Source organism: Equus asinus, chromosome 6 (assembly GCF_041296235.1).
Source record: "Equus asinus isolate D_3611 breed Donkey chromosome 6, EquAss-T2T_v2, whole genome shotgun sequence".
Lineage (NCBI taxonomy): Eukaryota > Metazoa > Chordata > Mammalia > Perissodactyla > Equidae > Equus > Equus asinus.
Genome location: NC_091795.1, coordinates 16,869,924 through 16,884,533, shown reverse-complemented (window position 1 = coordinate 16,884,533; position 14,610 = coordinate 16,869,924). Strand labels below are relative to the sequence as shown.

The window sequence follows — 14,610 nt, the reverse complement described above, 5'->3', positions numbered from 1 at the left end:
AATAATAATAATAAAATAAAGTGTTGAAAGTATGTAGAGAAATTAAAACCCTCATACGTTGCTAGTTGGATTGTAAAATGGTGCAGCCACTTTGGAAAACATTTCCTCAGAAAGCTAAACATAGATTACCATGTGACCCAGAAATTCCACTCCTACATGTATACTCAAGAGAACTGAAAACATACGTACACATAAAAGCAAGTGTACAAATGTTCAGAGCAGCATTATTTACAATAACCAAAAAGTGTTGACAACCTAAATGTCCATCAACTGATGAATGGATAAACAAAATGTGATGTATCTCTACAATGGATTTATTAAGCCGTAGAAAGGAATGAAGTACTGATACGTGTTACAACATGAACAAACTTTGAAAACATTGTGCTAAGTGAAAGAAGCCAGTCACAGAAAGCCACATATTGCATGAATGCATTTATATGAAAGGTCCAAAATAGGCAAATCTGTAGAGACAAAAAGTGGATTCATGGTTTCCAAGGGCTATGAGAAGGAGGAAATGAGGAGTGACTGCTAATGGATATGAGGTTTCTTTTTAGGGTGATGAAATAATCTAGAATTAGACAGTCGTGATAGTTGTACAACCTTGTGAATATACTAAAAACCCGAGTTGTACAGTTTAAAAGGCTGAATTTATGGTATGTGAATGATATCTCAGTAAAGCTGCTATTAAAACGAAAAAGAAACCTTTATTGTTTTGAGCCGCTGAGATTTTGGGTTTGTTTGTTACCTCAGCATAACATAGCCCATTCAACTAGACGATCCATCAAGTGTGAAGGGAGAATAAAGACATGTATAGACCTGCAAACACTCAAAAAATTCAGAAAGCTACTAAAAATTGTGTTCCACTAAGGTGAGAGAGTAAATCAAGAAAGAGGAAGACATAGGATCTAGAAAACAGGGTCCAACACAAAAGGCAGACAAGGGGAATTCTAAAGATGGTGGTGAAGGGAAGTCCCAGGACGACAGCTATGCTACAGGCTGGGGGGCAATCGGTGTAGACTGGGAGGAGAGACGGCCAGGACGGATATCTCTAGGACAACAGTAAACTGGTAAAATACCTGATGGATGTGAATCTGGGGGAAATTGTATTAAAAGGAGTATCACAGAGCTGTCAAAGGATGTGGGAAGACTTGGTTAGACTTTCAAGAAAAGCAAGCAAATGAAAAAGTGAAGCAATTCTTACTTTTGGAAAAACACGAAGTTAAATAAGAAAGGACATGGAATTGGAGTATATTACTTGATCTGCAGTGAAAAACTATACATTATCACAGTAGAGAAAACACTGAAGCTAGATTTAACCTCTAAATGAGATATAATTATATTGGGAGAATAGGATACAGGTAAGGCAGAATGTGAAAAGGATAAACGCCTCATCATGTGTAATGAGCAGCAGTAGCTAATGTCTAAAGGTGATGAGTTGGGGTAGGCTGGGGAGAGAGAAGCTGGGAGGCAGGAGAGGCATGAGAGATGCAGTCAGAGAGCTGACGCAATAGACAATGTCTCTAACTGAAAAATTCAAGTGACGTCATTTAAATATGCTATTTAGAAATACAGAGGATACTACTACTAGAAATGACCAAAAAAAGAGCCATTCCTGCCCAGCCTCTCCCCACCCTTAATTCTCTCTCCGGGGCAGTCATCTTGGGCCAGGATTCTGCTATTTTTCTATTTATATCTCATCAGGGCTGTGTATGATTTGTATCTTTTCTCTGCCCTCCTTCCTTCCTTCCTTCCTTAGCACACCAAATTTTTCATTCTTTGCCAATTGGGGAGGTGATAAATTCATATCTTGTTGCATTTATTTCCTTATTAATGAGCTTGAATTTTTTTCCATCGTTTTTTGGCTTTTGAATCTAACTTGGCAAAGTGATAAATGATATCACATTGCATTTCTTTGATTATTAAAGAGACTGAATTTTTTTTTATATCCATTTGAGCATTATCTGAGAGAAACTTTGCCCCCATTTTCCTTAGAAATATTCGTCTTTTTCTTATTGAATTATAAGAGCTCCCACTAGAAAAGCTGATAATCTTTTGGACATTAAATATGTTACAAAGAGGGGTCAGCCCCGTGGCCGAGTGGTTAAGTTCGCGCACTCTGCCTTGGTGGCCCAGGGTTTCACCAGTTCGGATCCTGGGCACAGACATGGCACCGCTCACCAGGCCATGTTGAGGCGGCGTCTCACATGCCACAACTAGAAGGACCCACAACTAAGATATACAACTATGTACTGGGGGGATTTGGGGAGAAAAAAAATATGTTGCAAAGGTTCCCTACTTCGATATTTGTCTTTTAACTTTGAAGTATATTTTTCTGTACAGAAATTTTAAATTTGTGCGGTCAAATCTACCAGCCTTTTCCTTTATTGGGTTTGCCTTTTGTGCCTTGCTTAGTTTGGAAAATGATTAACAAAGCAAAAAGCATTGTGTTGTGTTTGGATTTCAAGAAAAATTGTCAGGAAGTGCTTTTTCTTTTTAAATCTGCTGTGCCAGAAAGCAATCAATCATGGCACCAAGATCACACATCCAGCTTTTTGGTCTGTGAATGCCGTGCATGTCTTAGAATGCGTAGGAAGCCTACTGCTAAATTGTTTCATCAACCAACTAGACTTTTAAAACATCCATTAATTTTCAGGCTAATCGTCAGATAAAATGTTCAACCTTAAAGCAGAAAAAGCCTGAATGTGGACAAGAACCAACAACCCAGCTTCGTCCCTATGCCATCGTCACGCGGAGAGGCCTTGAAAGCTGTCACGACGCCACAGCAAAATTGTATCAGCTCTGAGGTTTTTCTTCAGCCTTACAAACCCAGCTGGCGAAAGAGCTCATTAGGTAAAAAGCTAATTTCCCTTTCTGAAAGAGAGACACGTCTGAACTGAGGTTTCCTTTAGAAAAATGAGGCCTAACTGTTTGCTTCGACATCAGGCAGGATTCCTTCCGAAATGTCCCTGAACTCGTCTTTGACGTCCCTGTTCCTTTCCTCAGATTTCCTCGCTTCTCTTATTTCCTCATATAAATTGTGTAACTTTAGCAAGGATTCACTTCAGACAACTTGCTTGTAGAAAGAGAAAATATGACTCTTAGACCTGATCTTGCAATCAGAAGGACAGCAAGAATAAAACAGAAAAGAAAGAGGAAATGAAGAGCGGCCAAATTGTTTGGTTTTTCCAGGCCTAGTCACCTCAGGTCCTTGGCTCCATAGTCCCTGTAACTACTTCTCTCATTCGCCTTGATTCCTTTCCAGAACCAAGAACCACCCAGCTTTGTGACATGGGCTCTATTGCTAAGCAACAGACTCAGGGCTCCACTGACCCCCAGGAGCCGTGGGAGAAGCCTCTGATCGAGGTGCTCCAAGAAGGAAGCTTTGCTACAGAGGGACGGACGGAAGTAGGTCGAAGACATGCTGCGGCTTGTCGTGGAGTCAGCCAACATTAACCCTCCCCTAATACCCCCACCCAGACCCTGCGTGACCGTCTACTTCAGAGGTGAGAGCCAGGCCCTGGGTGGGAGAGAGGAGCCCCGAGAAGCGAGATGTATTCAGTGAAAAGATAGATTTCTTGGTGCCCTACTGTGTAAATGATGCCCTGTGTAACAGAAAGGTGAGGTAGACACCATCTCGTTCTTTCAAAACTTATCATCTTTATTGCTATTATTGCTCTTATTTCTCTTATTATGACATCTCTGCCTCCCATTTTTTCCAGGAAATGGCTATAGGAAAAAGAGAAGATTAACTCTTTTTCAAGCTTCTTCTGTGAACTAGAGTTGTGCCACAAACTACAGTTTAAAGAAAAAAATACCTGCTTCATAGGATTGATGTGAGGATTTTAAAAGATAATATATGTACAGCTCTTTGTACAACTTCTCATAATTGCTCAATAATATTAATCACTTTTAAAATCAATAATCAAATTTGTATTTTCATAAATATAATGACTTTTGCTCCTCACAACAATTCCATGGGGCAATTGAGGCAAGTTTTATTGTCTCTATATTTTATAGATAAGGAAAAAAGTCTAAGAAAGGTGAGGAGGGAGATAGTGAAAGGATTTATGAGAGAGAATAAAAAATATGAAGTATATTTATATAACAAACCGGGGAGCAAAAGAGAAAGAAGAGTAAGAAAAACGAACAGTGGGCGGAGAGTCTGGGGAGGTGGCTAGAGACATGAGTGAAGAATGAAATTCCTTCCATTTTCTTCCTGGTCTGTGAAACTGTGCTTGCTGAACATGACAACATTTGGGACTCCAGGCTCCCAGGGCGATGGATGTTTATGCTCCCAGTCTGAGGTTTGAAGCGGTGCAGTGGCTGTTCATGTGTCTTTGCCCTGACTCACTCATTTAATGGTGAGCCAGGGAACAGGCCTGCGGCTCCTCTCCCTGATTCTGAGCCATCTTCCCCACCGTCCCCTGGGCACCATCTTTCTCCTCCTAGAAATAATTCTTACACAGATGCCTAAAACCCAGAATCCTGGGTTTACTCATAGATTTACCTACCAATTCTTATAACTGAATGTTTGTTTGATATTTTTTATTCCTTTTTCACCTGTTCTTCCTAGCCCTCTTTCTCCAAATACCATCCACAACGCTGCACCCCTTCCTGCTATCTAAGAGGCTCACTCTCCCCCTTTCTTTCTCTCTCTCTTGCAACCTTTCCTTGGGAAGAATCTCAAAGTAATTTAGCAATTTAGAGGTTCTTTGCAGGGCTATAGACTGGTCTTTGTGAAAGATATTTCTGGAGGAGGGGGATTTTAGTGGCTGAAGAGCTCCCAACCCATTATAGATGTTTTGGGGTGTCTTAGGGTACACTAGGCTTTGCTCTGGTAATAAACCCTTAAACTGCCTTAACACAATAAAAGTTTACCTCTTGCTCACTCAAGCCCTGCGTGGATGGGGCTGGTCAGGCAGCTCCCCAGAGAGCCTCCTTCAAACAGTAGTTTAGAGACCAGCTGCTCGCTGCTTGTGGCTGCAAAGTCACCCAGGCACCACCCTGCCAGCAGATCGTGAGTGTGGACTTGGGAGTGAGGACAAGAATGGAGAATCTCAGGGGAAATTTTAGGGGCCAGGCTTGGCAGTGGTGAATATCACTCCCATACCCCATTGGCCAGAACAAGTCACAAGGCACCAACCGGCTGCAAGGTGGCTAGGAACTGCACAGCCAAGAAGAAAATGAAATGAACACGTCATAGTATCTGTGATGTGGGCTGATGTTACTCTTACAAAAAGTGGAAAGTCTGAAATCTCCAGAGTAAGAATAGTGCCATATCACACCTGCCAATGCAGACTTGAAGTTTCCTTCCTTTCTTTACCCGACTCGAACTTAGACTTTGAAATATTTCCTACCACCAATGCCAGCCCCTTGGTGTCTTTGCAGATATCAAGAGGAGAACTCGTGAGACAGAAGGGAATAACCCCACATGGAACGAGGTAAAGCCATCTAGGAAAGCCCCGAAGAGACCTTAACTACCCCAGGAGTGAGGCTGGGTCCAGGCCGTCCTCAGAAGGGAGAGGACAGGGAGCCTCAAAGGCTTTTCCCAAGGCTGGGGCATCTTGGCCTGGGAGCAGCCTCTGAGCTGACAAGGCTGTGAAGGCCTGAGGGCCACAACAGCCATATCTGCCCATAGCTGTTCTTGGCCCTTCTCCCTGACTCTGGGGATGGGCATAGTACAGCCCATCGTGTCCAACTGGGCCACTCTAATGTTCCCAGAAACCTGAAGCAAAGATAAGGCTCCCTGTGCAGGATCTCATCTTCCATCCATCCATGTCCTCCCTCGCTTGGTTCCCAAACCTCTTAACTACTAACACGCCCATGATACTACAGCTAAAGTCACGGGAACCCAAATAGGATGCCCAGCACCTTGATGAAAGGTAGCAAGGCCTTCCTCTTAGCAAATTAGACTTGGGAGAGGTTCCTCAGTTCAAGGGAAACACAGTGCCAGCCCATTCCCTGCATCTTTCCTCATTGCCTAGAAGGATGGGAAGGGGGAGGTAGAGGAAGGATGCTGATCTCTCTGTGCCTCCCACAGACCGTAATCTGGCACCTCTGGAACCGCCCCCTGAAAAATGACTCTTTCCTGCAAATCATCCTTCGGGACATGGGCTCAATAAAGAAAGAAAGGTGAGGCAGAGAGACGTAGGAGGTGCCTGACTCTAACGAAAGCTACAGCAGATGCTGCATCTCTAGTCCACAACTCACTCAGATGCAAGGACCAGAACCCACTCCGGCCAGTTAATGAAAAAAAATGGGAGATTTGTGGAAAGGTAGCAAGGCTAGGAGTGCAGATTGACTAGAACCGGGAACCTGGGAACCCAGGAGCAGATCTGTCTCTTCTGAAGCTACTGGATCTCAAGTCTCTGGTTCTCTCTGCCCAACCCTGGCTTCCCATCACACCCCGATTCTAGTGCCCAGCTGAGACTCACATCCCACTGAGACCGAAGCTACAGTATCCTAGGTCAAAAATTCCTAGGACAGAGAATCTGATTGGCTTAGCTTCGGTCAGGTGTCTATTTCGTGATCCAAACAGCTGTTACTTGGCAGAGTTCTCATTCCAGAGGAGTGTGGGAGCAGTTTCTGGGAAGGCACTGGGCAGGGCAGAGCCAGTAACTGGGGCACCCACTGCCCAGGAAGCCCCAAAGCCAGTTAGTTCCCAGAGACTTGAGAGTCCTGCGCCCTCTGGTGGATGCTCCCCATCGCTGCATTCTTCCTTCAGCCTCTCTTCGTGGATAACACAGTGTCTAGGAGAAAAAAGAATCTCTAGATAAAATCATGCCTTGAACAGAGAAGGACATCCTTTTCCCTGGCTCAGGATCTCATACCTGCTCCTCATTTCCCCAGGTTCATGGGCCTGGCCACAATAATGCTCACGCCCTTGGTGAAAAAACCCAGAGAAGTGCTTTTTGTGAAGGACCTGACCCTGCTCAACCATTCCATGAAGCCCACAGAAGTGAGTCGGGCCCCAAGAAGGGTGGCTGGAGGAGTAGGGGCAGCCAGTAAAGCTGGGCTACTCAGCTCCAGCAGAGGCCCAGTGTCCCCACCCAGAGAGTGCTTCCTGCCCCGGGGGGGCCTCATCACACGGCCATCGTCCCCTCGACTTTCCCATCCCACCACCCATCTACCTACCCGCCATTCCACCCTTCACCCACCTTAGATTGATTATTTATTTGATTGTCCACTGGATATCAGCAACTGTGCTAGGCCTGGGATACAAAATTGAACGAAACTCACGGTCTGTTGGAGTGGGCACCACTTGGTGACAAGTGCTCCAGCACACGGGTACCAGGGTGAGTAAAGCTAGGTCGCTGAGATCAGGAGGGAATAACTGATTCCACTTGGGAGGTAATGGAAGGCTTTACAAAGGTAATTAAGACGTGTGGAAACAAACGAAGACTAACCAAATGAGAACAAGCAAAGGCTAGTTATTCAGAGCTTTCTATAGCAGGTGAGTCAGCCACCATCACTCGTGTTTTGGCAGACACTCAAAGGCAGGCAGAGGAGTGGGAAAGCTTTATCGTGGAAAAAAGGGAAGACTCCAGGTGTGCCCCAGTTGGAGGCTGTTGGCATGGGGAAGCTGGAGGAGGGCTAACTGGAAGCGGGGCATCCTGTGTGATGGGTTAGGGGTGTGTATTTGACTTTCTCCGGTTGGTCCTAAGCTGCAGATGGGGACAAAAATTAGGGAAGCTGTCAGTTATTAACCAAATCCTGGCCATTTGAGCTGATTGCTATTGTTAGGCTTTCTGGATCATTGCTAGAGCTGGTGGTCAGACTTCCTATAAGGCTGACTTATAGCGGGCTGGCTTCCTGGGCTGGTTACTGCAGATACTAGTTGGTTTCCTGGGCTGATTGCTGTGGACTGTGGGTCAGAGTTCCATTTTTATATTTGGTCTGGCCACCGTCCATCTGGATATTCAGTTTCTCAGGCGAATCTTAAGGAGGGATGTGAGTTTACCCAATGGACAGGAAAGGAAGACGATCCCAGGCAGGAGTATAAGGTGCTTGTGTGAAGGCTGGAGGGAGAAATAGACAGCAGGGCAGGCTCAGGAGGGTGAGCACATAGAACAGAGGGCATGAAACGGGGGAGAGCTGAGACTGGGTGTGCGGCCAGGAGCCAGAGGTGAAAGCCCTTGTGTTCTATGCTGGTGAGTTGTGGCTTTATTCTTTAGGGCACTTAGGGAGTGTTTAGGGGGCAATTCCAGAGGATGGATGGGTAGTGAGGGGACTTGGAGGCAGGAGGTCAGTTATGGGATTTTGGGCTAAGAGCAGAGCTGTTAGCATCAGTAATTCTCGGCTCGCCCCAAGTCCCCTCTCTTTCTCCTCTACCTATCTACATGGCTCCCCTATTCTCCAAATCCTCTCTACTGTAACCCACTGCTCTCTCCCCGCCAGTTCATAACCTCCCACCACCCCAGACTGCACAGGCCCTTGTGGTTTGGCCCTGTATCAGGGTCGGCATTGCTCCACCCAGGACGACTAGGCATGAACCCGCCAGGCTGGGTGGGGTTCCAGTGCTATCACTTGGCCAAGAATTGCAGGATCTGGCTTACAGCTCCCCTGCCTTTCCCTTGCAGTGCACTGTCACCCTACAGGTGGCCCTTATGACCCACCAGGATATTGAGAAGACAGGTATGTCCTTCCATGGAGCTTACCCCTGCCCTTTTTCAAGTATAGCTGGATGGGCTCTTTGAAACCTTCGAGACCCATCCCTTGAGGCCTGCAGAAGGACTGTAACCAGGTTATGGTCTAGAGGCTAGATCTCCAGACACCTGGCTGAGGCCATGTCACCCCAATATGTCCACTTGTCATCTCTAGATGTAAGACCCAGCCTCCAGTGGGCTACAAAGGGAGGCAAAGATGGCCATTTCCGGGAGCCACCAAGTATGGAGAGTGGGGCCCGGGGTTACTGAGGGTAGGAGGGGACCCATGGGAATATTCTGGGGAGGACATGTGCCCCTATCAGGGCTTGTTGGCCATGTTTTTAGTTAGGAGCTGGTCCTTGGGGGAAATGCATCAAAACCTCCTGAGCGCCAGCCTCTGAGAGCCCACCCTGGACTGTGTTTCCCCAGGGGATGAAGACCTCCTGGGCACAGCTACACGAGAAGCAGCCAAGCAAAAACTGATGGTTCCTGGCTCTGCCATTCCCAAGGCTCTGTCCTCAAAGCCTGAACACTTTCAGGTGAGCTTCTTCCAGGTTGAAAGGCCACATGATCTGTCTACACCCTCACCATGTTCCCAGGCCATCCCTGCCTCTCCACAAAGTCGTGGCAGAGGGTCGGAGCTTCACACTGGGCTACAGGTCCTCAGACCCTCACCGCATCCCCTGCTCCTGCAGGGATCATTCTGGGGAACTTCTGCATGTGGCTGAAGCTAGATACTTTCAGTGAGGCAAAAGGAGGCACTGGTGCTTGTGAACCAACAGCCCTGGTAGATGCTGGGGAGGCAGAGCAGAAGGCCTGGACCTTGCCCTTCGGGAGTCCTCAGGGTTGTTGACAACCCAAGGCTAGCTACAGGCAAGATGAAATTAACTGCACAGGAGAAGCGGAGGAGAGTTTGAGGGGATCTATGGGGAGGTCTACAGGTTCCAGTGCGAATTCTAGAACCCCCATCCCATTCCCTCTGATCTCCAGCCTGTGACCTAACACTCCCGCCATGATTTTGCCTGTTCCGTGACCTGCCACTCGCTCGGGAGACTGGGAGCCATCCTTGACTGCCCCTCTTCCTCCCCCAACCCCCTGCATCCAGTCACTGGCCAAGGCCAGTTCTTAATATCACCTGACTGCACCCACTTCTCCATCGCCACTGCCATTCCTTGGCCTGAGCCACCACCATTGGTTCCCTGGACCACCTTGATAGGCTCCTCCCAAACTCCCAGCCTCCAGTTCTCTCCTGTTCATTCTTCAGTCATGTGGTCTTTCAAAGATGTCATTCTCGTCACGCCATGCGCTTGCTTTAAAATGTCCTTAAAAATGAGAACACCCCAATATCCTCAGGATAAAACCCAAACTCCTTATAATGGCTTCTCAGGCCCTTGATAACCCAAGCCTGCCCCTCCAAGCCATCTTTCCCCTGCTCCTGCCCCTCCCCACCTGGCACTATCATCCTGGACAACTTGCAGTCCCATTCTCAAGCCTCTCTCTCTAGCAGCCAGGTCTTTGCACTTGCCATTGCCTCCTTTGCAGTACCTTCCCCCTCCCTGCTGGGTCGGTGTGCCCAAATCACCACCCTTCCTATGTATTAGAGGTTAGGGCAAAATTGTGGCATGAGGGCTGTTTGCCTGCTTTGGCCCGCTCTTGTCTCTGATGGTCAGGTAGCTGCATATGTGTCAGTTCCTGAAGGGTCTCTGGACTTGATGGAGGCGCAGGAGACCTCATGGAGAATGGCTGGACCCATGGCCTGGATTGGGAGAGCTGTATGCTGTTTACTACCTGTAGTAAGAAGACAAGCTCCCATGACTGTGCCCTGCTAGCCACTGTCATCTCCAGTGCCTTCTCCCTCGGGCCTTAGCCAGCCTGTATCTTACATGGACTCCACATTGCTCTTCTCCCTCTGGCCTTCGAATTCTAGGCTCAGATGTCATAGTCCCTTTACTGAGTCTCACAATAGTACATAAAAGCAGCAGAAGAAATCACAAATCAGAGATCAAATCACAGATCATAGATTTAACTGCAGGGAACTTTAAAATTTTCAATTCCTTTAAAAGATCAGGGACAAAAGTGAAAAACGAACTACATATTGAGAAACATTAGATTTTCTTTCTCTATTCTGTAATAAGCCCATACCAACAGAGAAGAGAAACACTAAGTGCACACAAGATAAAAAGGGCAAAGAAGTGGGGGTAGCAGTTCCCATAAGAGGGGACAGAAGGAGCCAAGGCCTCCCCAGGGCTTGTCCTTGCCTGAGGCCAGCTCCTAGCCTTCTCCCTGTGGCTTCTCTTCTATCCACAGTAGATGTTTCTTTTTTTTTTTATTTGCTGAGGAAGATTAGCCCCGAGTTAATATCTGTCACTCATTTTCCTGGTTTTTTTTTGCTTGAGGAAGATTAGCCCTGAGCTAACATCTGTGTCAATCTTCCTCCACTTTATATGTGGGTCGCTGCCACAGCATGGCTGACAAGTGGTGTAGGTCTGCACCCGGGATCCAAACCTGTGAACCCAGACTGCCAAAGCGGAGCACGCCGATCTTAACCACTACACCACGAGGCCGGCTCCCGCAGTAGATGTTTCTTATCACAACATTTTGTTCCTTTAGAGAAGAGTCCCTGGGAAAGGGTCCTCTGGGCCCCCAACGTCAAGGTCCCCCCTTTTCTCTTCTGTAGGTCCGAGTGAAGATATTTGAAGCCCGACAGCTTATGGGTAACAACCTCAATCCAATGGTGAAGTTGGTCATTGGAGGCCATCAACAGCGCACGCGGATCAAGATGGGGAACAACCCTTTCTTCGATGAGGTGGGCCGCATGTGCCCTTCAGGGCTGAATGGGTCTCTTGGGCCCACTGGGCCAGTCAGGGGCTGGGCATTTCTTGCAGGCAGCTGGCAAGCTTTCTTCTTGACTCAGGTGTTTTCATTTGTTTCTTCCACAAACATTTACTGAGCAGCTGCCAAGGGCCATGCACTGTGCTTGGCACTGGGGATACAGAAGGAAGAACTCGCAGTCCTGCATTTAAGGAGCCTGTGGTCTGTGGGGGGCTTGGCTTCTGAACAGGGAAACAATGACAGTGGGAACAAAGACTGGGGTTGACAGAGATCTGAGAGTGCCTTTAATGCAGCCATGAAATGCAGGCCCAGACCGTGTACGTCTTGTCACTGCTGGAATCCCAAATTGTAGCATTGTGTCTGATACACAGTAGGAACTCCATCAATACTCGCTGAATTAATTGGCAAATAGACTAACAAATAAAAGAGAAAAGCAGAGTGGGAGCAGGGAGGAGTGGGTGACAAGGACTCAGGAAAGGCTCCCAAAACCTTGAAGGAAATGTCTACCAGGGAAAGAGGGACAGGGCGGGGAAAGATAATTCAGGAGAAAGGAATAGGGTTTTCAGAGGCTTGGAAGCATGAAGCAGCAGGATTTGTTGGCAGCCCTGTAGATCTGGGTGTGGCTGGAGGGGAGCCTGCAAAATGGGCTCAGGCCCTGTTGTGGATGGCAATTGGGAGCCAAGGAGGGACTTAAGTAGGAGAGTGACAGGGCCAGGTTTGTATTTGGGAAAGGAAGTTCTGGCTGCAGCAGGGAGTGGGGGTGGAAAGGACTGACAGGGCAATCTAGAAGGAGGCAGAGGCTTGAATCTCCACAGGGCAGCTACTGCTCATGACAGGTTCTCCAGGGATCTCCTGCCCCTGCCCTTTAATTGGGCAGAAAACCCTCCAGGAGCCTGGAGGGTTTTCTGCTTCCCGAGAAAGAAGGTGAGGACGGTAGTAAGCTGAAAGTTATTGAAATGGCAAATAAACAGGAAGTAGCATGTTATTCTGAGGCTTCAGGCTCACTGAGTCCCTGGGTGAAGCAGTGGAAGAAACATCGTCCACCCCTTCCCCCATTCTCTCTGCTTCAGATCTTCTTCCAGAATTTTTATGAGGTTCCTGCAAAGTTCTTTGATGAGATCATCTTAATCCAGGTGAGGAGCCAAACAAGATGCATCCACTTCCTTGTCCCACCTCAATTCTGGGAAGCATTTCAGCCCCCCAGCCCCACTCTTAGAGCCAGAGTCACCTCAGATGGTCTTTCTGACCCCAAGGCAGCACCTCCACCACCTTCTTCACTCCCAAGCAGCCCAGACTCCCCATTCATTCATGCGACAAACGTTATGGAGGGCCCTGCCCTAGGTGCTGAGATGAACAAAGCAGCCTCTTCCCAAGTGCCAGGATTCTCATGCCACCAAAGGACTCCTCAAATGTCCCCTCAACCTGGGACGTTCCATGCCTCAACCAGAGGGAGCCCTGTTATAGAGGTGAACATTGTTTATCAAGTGCCTCCTATGTGCCCAGCACAGGGTAAGGAGAACAAGAGGCCCCTCCCTTGAGGAGGTCACATGTTCTTGGGAACGCAAGCACACCGGAAACAACCAGGACAACGTGCCCTGAAGACAGCTGAGTGCAATGCTTTGCTTTGTGTTGACCAAGTGAATCATCCTCTCTGATCAATTTCCTCATCAGCAAAATGGAACTAGAAATCTGAACCTCACCGGGTTTCTCTGAGAATTACACGGGAAAAGCTATGTGGAAGGGTCAGCCATTAGGAAGTGTTGATAATCGGGGAGAATCCTGAATGTGCCCTTACAATCCCTCCCATGGGGTGGGGGAAAGCGGGGTTGTGAATAACTGAGATCTTTCTGGGAATTGCCCTGCAGGTGATGAATTCCTCAGTGATGAGATTCAATTCAGAGATCGGGAGATTCCAGGTGAGCACTGGATGGAGGAGGAGGTTTGGTGAAATTGTTAGAGACCCCCTCCCGGGTCTATGCCCCAGTCTAGGGGAAATGACGTGGGTTTTTCAGCAGAAAGATCCTGATTTGGATCCACCGACCAATTGGGTGATTTAGACAAGTTATTCTGAGCCTCTATTTCCTCATCTGCAAAATGGGGATAATAATATACTCAACCCACAGGGTCCTTGTGAGGATTAAAATATGCAACATTTATGAAAGCATGGGGCCATGTTAAATTCCCCACATTTGTGATACGGTGGACACAGTTCAAACTTCTTCCAGGATGGAAGCAGAAGATCCAAAAAGGCCAGCCTAATTGTTAGAGACCCAGAGAAAGCTTGCTCCCTGTGAGGAGAGAGGAAAAAGATTTGCTTTGGAAAGACACAGACTGAGAGCTGAGGAAGGTTTACACAGTCATGCAGGGCTAAACTAAGATTCTCCAAATCCAGAAAGATCAGGAAAATAAGTTTGTCAGATTAAACACAAGATGCTCCGTTAAGTTTGAATCTCAGACAACAAATACTTTCTAAATCTAAGTCTGTCCCAAATCTCGCATGGCTCCTCATGAAGTATTGCAGGGGACATATGTACACGAAAAAAGTAGTCGTTGTTTACCTGTAATTCAAATTTAAGCTGGCATTTGTATTTTTATTTGCTTAACCTAGCAGCCCCTGAAAAGGGGCCCCACCCTTGGGAAAGGCAACTTTGAGACAAATCAAAATGTGTTCTTTCTCACCACTTGGAATAATCACAGGACCAGCCAAGACCTGCCCCTCCCCCATCCCACCCTCAAAGGAGCAGCACAGGGTGAGCAATTAAGAGCCTCCCGAGGGGTTAGATGGCAGGAGGTCAAAAACGTGCTTTTGACAAAGGTCACTGTGCAATTTCCCAACAATGACTAACGATATGATCTGTTGAGTAAGTTATAGAGGTCAAAGGAAATCTGACCTTTTTTTTTCTTAGTATTACTCTTTTGGAAAATCTCAAACGTACACAAAAGTAGAGAGAACAGTGCCATGAATTCCCACATCCTTATCGCTCAACTTCACTGATTCATTGCCAATCACCTTTTATCTACACCCGGCCCACCTCCCCTCCCCTACCGGATTATTTTGAATCAAATCTCAGACTATCCTATCATTTTATTTTTAAATATTTCAGTATGTATTTCTAAAACATAAAGATTTTAT

The 14,610-nt window shown here is 47.1% G+C and overlaps 1 protein-coding gene across 1 annotated transcript in view; it reads left to right on the top strand.

Annotated features, from left to right (window-relative positions):
- The first annotated feature begins 3,306 nt into the window (after nt 1-3,306).
- FER1L5 (fer-1 like family member 5) overlaps nt 3,307-14,610 on the top strand; it is a 53,545-nt gene continuing 42,241 nt past the window's right edge. Inside the window, exons 1-9 of the mRNA XM_070511690.1 lie at nt 3,307-3,503; nt 5,389-5,441; nt 6,041-6,132; nt 6,850-6,958; nt 8,580-8,634; nt 9,075-9,184; nt 11,323-11,451; nt 12,548-12,610; nt 13,343-13,393. Coding sequence (XP_070367791.1) covers nt 3,419-3,503; nt 5,389-5,441; nt 6,041-6,132; nt 6,850-6,958; nt 8,580-8,634; nt 9,075-9,184; nt 11,323-11,451; nt 12,548-12,610; nt 13,343-13,393 — 747 coding nt within the window. The 5' untranslated portion in view covers nt 3,307-3,418. The remainder of the gene's footprint in view (nt 3,504-5,388; nt 5,442-6,040; nt 6,133-6,849; nt 6,959-8,579; nt 8,635-9,074; nt 9,185-11,322; nt 11,452-12,547; nt 12,611-13,342; nt 13,394-14,610) is intronic.